Genomic DNA, 9,377 nt, shown 5'->3' on the forward strand with positions numbered 1-9,377 from the left:
AGAACAGAGAACCATTTTAAGCCATTCGATCATCAAGATCTACGGTGGATGCATCATCTTGGTGGATGAATGCAGATCCTGGGTTCGAATCCTGAAGGGAGCAAAAAATTTATTATTTTCGGATGCATTAAATTTAATAGCGAATGCATTAATTTATATAGTAGATGCATTGATTTTAATGGTTCTTATGTTCTCACGATAAGTGTGGTTCTCACTATAACCGCACCCTATATATATATATATATATATATATATATATATATATATGTAGGAAATAAAAATTTCATTACATATTTATATTTTCAATAAGAATTTTGACTGATATTATGGTGTGAATTCCACTAAATGTTTATTTATATCTATATATATTTATTAATTGAATAATAATTCTTCATTAAATTTGCTTAAAAATTCATCATTAAGTGAATATTTGTATTTAAAAAAAATCGATAATTTATTCTAATCAAAGCATATATTTTTTCATTCCATTTTTAGAAATATTATTTAAATAAGATTATATAATTCAAATTTTGAACTTAACTTAATTTAATATATATATATATAGGGGCGCGCTCCAGTGAGACCCCTTATTTTTCTTCTAACATGAGGACAATGAATAAGACATAATACTAATGAACAAGACGTATATCTAACGAACAAAATGTATATACTGATGAAAATCAAAATTTAAAAAATTGGTAATGAATAAGACATATAAACTGATGAACAAGGAAGTATATACTGATGAACAATGCAGTATATGCTGATGAATAACAAAATTTAAAATATTCTGCTCCCTCTAGGATTCGAACCCTGCGAAAAAAATCTCCCTCCAGATACAATATCAGCTATAGGATTGATAAAATAAACGCACCAGATCGTGCCTCATGTTACACGAAAATTAGGGGGTCTCGTTGGAGTGGCCCCTGTATATATATATGTAAAACACCAAATTGAAAAGGAGAAAATTAATTTATTATTTTTATAACTTAAACTTTTAGTAGGAGTATTTAAGGTAAACAGAGTTTTATTTTAAAAAATTGTGACTCTTTTGCCCAATTGATTCTGATCAATTTAATACAAATGAATTTACCCATTTATGATATCGTCGATTTTTTTTTTTTTTGGTAAGAAAATTAAATAAAATAAAATGAAATAGAGGCACCAGAAGTACCACCAGATTACAGAGTCAGCGGGGATTCATCACTCGACATCCATCTATGCATCCCAACCCCATCATTGACAAAACCAAAATTTTTACCCCAACTCCACACTCTAGCTTTAATATCTCCTAACAAACTAGCAATCTCCCACCTTTTGTTTTCAAACCTGCTCTCATTACGCATTTTCCAAATAAGCCAAGTAGTACAACACCAAAGAGCCATCAAAAACTTCCTATTACTCTTCCTGCTACTCAAACCTGTAAAGAACCAAAAATGCGAAGGGACATCATGTGGCTGCACCACACAAACTCCAAGCCATTGATAAATTGCTTCCCAGATCTTTGAGGTCTTTGGACAATGGAGCAGCACGTGCTTCATGGATTCTTGACGATAAAAGCAGGCGTTGCATCCCACTTCGACTTCACTCAGCATTACGTTTCTTCTCAAGAGATTATCGCACGTCGAAATTCTGTTCTTCAATATTCTCCACGCCGTAAGCTTGACTTTGTTTGGGATTGGTATCTTCCACACCTTGGCGCTAATATCTTTTTCCTCCACCACCTCTGTTGTCTCCTTTGCTCGTTCTTTAAGAACTTCATACACGGACTTAGCTGTAAAACCTTTCCCGGATTCGCCTCTCCATGTCCATCCGTCTTTGGTACCTGCACAAAGATTCATCCCAGAAACAAGACGGGCAAGCTCCGAGACTCCTTCCCTCTCTCTGTCAAACAATTCTCTATTCCATCTGAACTGCCAGCACCACTCTTCTCCGTTCCATATCCCCATTTCGCAGATCAGAGCTTCTTTGTTGACACTCAACTGAAAGAGTCTCGGGAAAGAGAATTTCAAAGGCTTTTGCCCGATCCACCAATGACTCCAAAATTTAAAGGACTTCCCATCCCCCACCCTTGGCTTCAGATTTTGAACAAACCATGGATCTCTCAAACCCCCAGCCGCTGCAACAATCTTCGGCCACCATCCTTCTCGAAATCTACCTCTCCCCACACAACCCAGACCAGATTGTCCCCACTCGAGCTCGCCATAAATGGATCTAACGACTCTAGCCCAAAGGAGATCCTTTTCAGTAAGGTATCGCCAAAGCCATTTAACAACTAAAGCCTGGTTAAACCACTCAATATTCTTAATCCCCAAGCCTCCTTCATCTTTTGCATCACACATTACCTTCCACTTCACCCAAGCAATCGCACTCTCCCTAGCACCCCCTCCCCAAAGAAAATTACAGAGTAAAGAATTTAAAGAACTCACAATTGATTTTGGTAAACAAGCAAAGGACAACTGGTAGATCGGTATGGATTGCAGCACAGCCTTCACCAAAGTCATACGACCCGCGAGGGAGAACTTCCCATTTTTCCACGAATCAATTTTCTTTCTCACCTTCTCGACCAAATAGTTCCAATCAGCAACCTTTTTACCCTTGATGCCCACTTTAATACCGAGATAGTTGAAAGGAAAAGAGCCCACTCCATAGCCCAGGACTGTCGCCATCCTCTCAATCTTACCGGCCTCGACCCCGACTCCATAGATACAATATTTTTTAAAATTCACAGCTAGCCCTGACATGAGTTGGAACACTCTCAGAATCCTTTTGATTGCCATTGCATTTCTTTCTTCATCCTCGACCAAGAAGACCGTGTCATCGGCGTATTGGAGATGTGATATTGAAATGTCATCACTTCCCACCCTAGCCGGCTGAATCAAGTCCTTCTCCACAGCTCTCATAACCAAAGAATGAAGCCCCTCCGCTGCAACAAGGAAGAGAAACAGGGAGAGAGGATCCCCCTGTCGTAATCCTCTTTCTAACCTCAAGTCACCAGATGGAGAGCCGTTCACCAGAATATTTGTCATCGCCGATGAGATACAGCCTCGAATCCATTTTCTCCATAACGGCTCAAAATCCATTCTTTCTAACATCAAATCCAGATAATCCCACTCCACTGAGTCGTAGGCTTTTGCGAAGTCCACCTTGAAGAAAATCCTCCCCTTTCTCTTCTTTGAAGCCTCTGTAATTGCCTCATTCAAGGCCACCACCCCATCGAGTATGTATCGCCCACAGATGAAGGCACTTTGATTTTCCGAAATGACTGAATCCATAACCTTTTTCATCCTATTCGCCAGTACCTTCGCAATTACTTTGTAGATACTACAAATAAGAGAAATCGGTCTGAACTCCTCGAGCGAGCTGGCTCCTTCTTTTTTCGGAATGAGGACGATGAATGAGGAATTACAACCCCGGGGGATTTTGCCATTGGAATGAAATTCACTCATCACTTTTAGGAAATCCATCTTGATAATCTCCCATAACGTTTTCCAAAACTTGAAATTAAAACCATCTGGTCCCGGACACTTGTCACCATCGCAGCTCCAGATGGCGTCTTTAATCTCTGATTCTGAAAAGGATTTGATCAGCTCAGCATTGCTTGCTTCAGAAACTTTTCGGGAGGCGAAATCTCCCGGTAGCATAGGTAGGACGCGCTGTCTTTTCTTGAAGTGATTCTCGAAAAAAGATTTGACCTTCTCCTTGATGATCTTAGGGTCCTCGATCCAACTGGACCCATCTGCAAGCCCTGCAATTTCATTCTTCTTTCTTCTCCCCACTATTGCTTTGTGATAGAAACTGGTATTCAAATCGCCCTCCTTAACCCATTTGACTTTCGCCTTTTGTTGGAGAAGACTGTATTTTTCTTTGGATTTAAGGATAATGTTTGCTCTCAATTCATTCCTTCTGATCATCTCGCTCTCCTCAAGACCGAAGGTGTCATCGATAATGTCAATCTCCTGGAGTTCATCCTTAAGCTCTCTCAGATCGTGATCAATGTTGCCGAAAATCCTCAAGTTCCACTCTTTCAAGGCATTCTTGATCGATTTCAATTTTTCTTTAAAAACAAAGCAGCTCCATCCTTCAATCTTAGCATCTTCCCAAGTTTTCCTCACCAACTCAGTGAAATCGGGGTGGGAAAGCCACGGGTTAAGGAACCTAAAAGGTTTGGGTCCCCATTCCTTAGTTTTTGTAGTCATAAAAATCGGGCAATGATCTGACATCGATCTCTGCAGCGCCCTTCCAACAGTGCCCGACCACTTCTGCATCCACCTCTCGTTAACCAAGAATCTGTCCAGTTTGCTCTTGCAACCACCACAGGGTTGATACCACGTAAATTTTCTCCCCTGTGTTCTAATTTCCAACAGATTACTTTGCCGAATGAAAGTGTCAAAGTTCCTTGCTTCTGCTTGGTTGAAGCCTCCCCCTTTCCCCACCCTCTCTCCCGAAACACGCACCGCATTGAAATCGCCAAGAATACACAGGCAGGAGTCTTTGTTTTGGAGAGCAAGTAACTGAAGTGCATCCCACAAGCTCTCCTTCTCGGCTCTTCCCATCGGCGCGTACACATTGACGAAACAACATTGCAAATCTCCTTGCAACCAAATCCCATTAACAATAACAGCCACAGCCATATTCCATTTACTAGATGCCACAAACTTATCCTTGTTCCACATCGACAATATCCCACCCGATCTCCCTTCCGACTCCCTCACAGCCCAATCTACATTACTCGCCCCCCACCATTTAGAACACAATGAAGCACAAAAACTTTCCATTTTAGTTTCCTGAATAAAACATAAGTCTAAAGCATTTTTCCGGACAATCTCGCCAATCTCGCTCTGCTTCACAGAACTCCCCAAGCCTCTAGTATTGTATGAAATAAGATTCATTAAATACCTGTTTCAGATTCGCCCAGAACCTTCGGGTCCCCTTCTTTCTCAATTTGCTCCTTCAATTGTTCGATCATAACCGCGTCTTGATTATTGCTCGACAAACCCAAATTTTTTGCGAAGATCCAGGTTCTTGTTTCTTCATCTTCTTCAGGATTCTCCCTTTCTATCGCTCTCGGTTGAGTGCAATTTCCGTTCCTGCCCATCTCACCCTCTGATTCAATATCAGCAATGAATTTGCCCCGAACCCTAAACCCTAAACCCTAAACCCTGTCGAAAATTATTTTCAACTTTTATTCCGTAAACGATTTTACGGCAACGGGACGATTTTATATACATACTCTTTTTTCACAACTATTCCATAAGCAAGAATATACTTGTGATTTATGGTTTCAATGTGATTTTCTAATTCTTGCGTGACAGATAAAAAGATCATAAATTCTTTATCACTACTAAAAAGATATTAATTGATTGCTTCATCAACTTGATGATGTCCCAAAAGACGGCTCGAGGACAAGTAAGTAATAAAATACTATACTTTATCCAATATAAACATGTGCAACTTGATTGACAATTTGGCACATTAAACATATTTTAAGAGTCCTCCATTCAAAGACCACATACAGCGAATCATGAGCTAAAAAACAAAAGGAAGCATTAGAGTAGAAGTGAAGATCCAAGAATGTTCCATCTTCCAAAACTAATTTATACTTAAATATAATTATAGGAGAAACAAATAACTATTATTTTGAATTAAAGTAACATATATGCCAAAAATACACTTGCAAACTTTGAAAGACATGGACAAGCATTTTGAATTATCTATCTAGATCTAGTGCACGCTCGATTAATTACGAAACATGAGAAATAATGTATTAATATATACTTCTAAGTAAATGAAAGGTCGCATGCTTGACATTCTACGTTTTCTCATCATATATTTTGTCATAAATTGCAGGTTCATTCATCTCCCCTAGGGATTACCTAATTAATTCATGTTCTTGATTTTAATGTACCTATAGATCTGAAATTGTTACATTGGTTTTGCAAACTATTGCATAGAAATGTGATTTATGTGATGCACATTGAAAATAACAATCGCAAGTATTCATAAAATGAAACAAAAACAGAGACTTCACATTTAAAAGATTATTGAATCAAATCTTCTTTCTATATCATTTTTCTACACAGTATGGGCAACAATTGCATAAGTAGCTAAAAAGGGAAACAAGCAAGAACAACACAATGTTTACATGAATTTGAAATTTCCACAATGTTTTTTCTTTTGAAACGGAAGGTGTATTATTTTTTTGAAGTTACAGGTCACAAGAGGTATCTGAATACAATCATTAATGCAACTCGTACACAGACGGGACCTCAACACCACACAACGGTGGGAAAACATCAGTGCACGCAAGCGAGAACGCCCTGCTTGCCAAAGGGAATCGAACCTAATACTTCTCACAAAGGAGAGTCTTTGAGTGCCCCAACTTTACCACTTGAGCAAGGCCTCATTGGCACGAAAAATGTATTATTAATACTACAATATTCAAATACCGATAAGCTAAGTACATAACAGGTGTGACTTTTTCATGATGGAATAACATAAAATTGATGTGCATAACTCAGAATTTTGACCAAAGGTACAACCTATATCTCTACAGTAGTACTAAGACCAGAAAAGCAATTGACATTTGAGTCCTCTTCTCCCAGCAGCAGCAGCCGTCTTTGGACACGGTCTTCCCCTTTTAATTCACACTCATCCACTGCTTCAACTTTTTTCTGTTTCAGTCAAACTACCAAACGCGTTCAACTCTAAACTTACATAATTTCCACTTTCTTATTACACCATATGTTTTTTTTATTTAATTCCATTAATTTAATCTTAGTTGCATTGCATCGCAACAATTATTCGTTCCTCCCCCACTTTCCTAGCTACTTCTTTCTCTCTCATCACCCTGTATAAAAACGCCTTCACTCCTCTCCCACCTTCAACAAATTCAATCAACTCAAGCTTATCCAAAGCCTCGAATTTTCCGGTCTCCGACATGGTTTCCGACAACCTTAAAAGCGACGGCGGCAAGCCTATAAAGATCCGAGAAGTGTGGTCTGACAACCTCGAATTGGAATTCGAGCTCATCTCCGACCTAATCGATCAATTCCCCTTCATTTCCATGGACACGGAGTTCCCCGGCGTAATTTTCAAGCCGGCGCCGGCTGGGAACCGGCGCGGACCGCGGCGGCCCTCCGCGGCCGACCACTACCGGCTGCTGAAGTCCAACGTGGACGCGCTGAACCTGATCCAGCTCGGCATCACGCTCTCCGACGCCGCCGGGAACCTCCCCGACCTCGGCGGCGAGCAGCGCTTCATCTGGCAGTTCAACTTCGCGGACTTCGACGCGGCGCGTGACCCGCACGCGCCGGACTCGATCGAGCTGCTGCGGGCCCACGGGATTGACTTTGAGCGGAACCGGACCGAGGGGATCGACTCGGCCCGGTTCGCGGAGCTGATGATGAGCTCCGGCCTGGTCTGCAACGAGGCGGTGAGCTGGGTCACGTTCCACAGCGCGTACGACTTCGGGTACCTGATGAAGGTTCTGACGCGCCGTCCGCTCCCAGGCGGCCTCGGCGAGTTCACGGCGGCGCTCCGGGCGTTCTTCGGGAGCAACGTGTACGACATCAAACACCTCATGCGGTTCTGCGAGAGCCTGTACGGCGGTCTGGACCGGGTGGCCCGGGCGCTGGACGTGGACCGGGTGGTCGGGAAGTGCCACCAGGCCGGCTCGGACAGCCTGCTGACGTGGCACGCATTTCAGAGGATGAGGGATTTGTATTTCGTGGAGCGGCAGCACGAGAAGCACGCTGGGGTGCTCTACGGATTAGAAGTCTATTGATTAATTAGAACAAATAATTCCTGATTTAATTAGGATGGATCATGGAGATTGTTGATATTTAATCAATGATTCAATTAATTCTTTTTAAGAAAATATGCCTCACTCGTTAATTGTTTAAGATATACAATTAATTTAAAATGAAATCTTTTTAATTTTAGTCATCCACTTCAACTCAACTCACAACCTAATGTAAAATGTGGGCCTTTTTCTTTATGTCGACAGTGATTAAGAGAGTTGATAAATATACACGGATTTGAGAAGTAAAGTCAAAAAATGGAGGTATTAATTGAATTAATACAAACGACCACTCGAGGGGCTGCGATACGAACCCCAGTTTTATTAGGAGTCTTTGACTATTCGTAAAGTTAATGAGTATTCTTATCTCAAACGCAATATATGTGGTCAAATTATTAGTCCAAATCTTGCATTTCTTTCCTCTATATCGTGTGATACAAATTCTGAATTATTTGAGCCAAATATCGAAAGTAATTTCATTTTCATATACACTAGTGCTCTTGGTATATATCCAATAATACGAAGATTTTGACAATTCATTCTTGTAAAAATGAGAAAATACAGTCACTAAACTATAGAGCCTGAGATGACGATGAATTCTCAAAGTATGAGTTCTTATGTGACAGTTTTCATGTTTATGATGGTTTCACTTATAGTAACACACATTACTCCCTCCCAATCTTATTACATGTCGTCCCAAGTTTATGTACACATATTAACATTTTTTTTACCAATAATAACTTTAATATCGATAGTTATTTTGAGTGAAGTATAGTGGGATAGGGAAAAATGAAGTCGTGATGAAGAAAGAAGAAACTACGTGTGCGTCATGATTGTATAATAGAAGAATGTCAATATATCTTGGTTGTGAATGAATGGAGCTACTCGCAACTTATTCGAGATTCGACTTGAAAAAAAATTCGTTCGGAGCTCGATTTGATAATAAACAAGTCGAGCTCGAGCCTGATTTGAGAATTTTATCGAGTCGAGCTCAGCTCAATCTTTACGACACTCGGCTCGTTGAGCTCACGAACATGTTCGGATTCACTTGTTCGCAAACATATTTGTGAGCCTGTCACCTTTAATCGAACTAGCGCACGAGCTTTAAATGAGCTTGAACTCGATGAACATATTAATTAAGATCAAGATAATATTTTGAAAATTTATCAAGTTTTTCCTATGTTTTTAATGAGCTCGAGCTCAAACATCGTGTATACGGGACAGTTAACGAGCCAAAATTCGAGCCAAGCTCAAGCTCGATAAGCAGGTGACGAGCCAAGCTTGATGAATAAGACAAAAGCTCAAATCAAACTCGAGCCGAATTTAAACACCTGAATATTTAAACGAATCAAGTTCAAGTATGCTAATATTCAATTCGGAATAAAGGTAATTTTGGCATTTTGATTCAGAACGCCATATATATTATAAATGAGGGAACATCACAAAACGATATTACAATAAAAAAGAGGGAGTAGTATTTTTTAATTAATGATACCACATATATTGCAATTGAGCCATATTCACGGTAAGACGTTTTTTTGACATATTTTTGTGATACATCTGTTATTTTGTCATT

At 40.0% G+C, this 9,377-nt stretch overlaps 1 protein-coding gene across 1 annotated transcript; it reads left to right on the forward strand.

Annotated features, from left to right (window-relative positions):
- The first annotated feature begins 6,173 nt into the window (after window positions 1-6,173).
- LOC131021928 (probable CCR4-associated factor 1 homolog 11) lies at window positions 6,174-7,879 on the forward strand. The gene has a single exon (XM_057951271.1). It carries the CDS (start codon window positions 6,941-6,943, stop codon window positions 7,784-7,786), a length of 846 nt encoding a protein of 281 aa, XP_057807254.1. The 5' UTR covers window positions 6,174-6,940; the 3' UTR covers window positions 7,787-7,879.
- The last annotated feature ends 1,498 nt before the right edge of the window (window positions 7,880-9,377 follow it).

This window comes from Salvia miltiorrhiza, chromosome 1, assembly GCF_028751815.1.
Source record: "Salvia miltiorrhiza cultivar Shanhuang (shh) chromosome 1, IMPLAD_Smil_shh, whole genome shotgun sequence".
NCBI classification, from domain to species: domain Eukaryota; kingdom Viridiplantae; phylum Streptophyta; class Magnoliopsida; order Lamiales; family Lamiaceae; genus Salvia; species Salvia miltiorrhiza.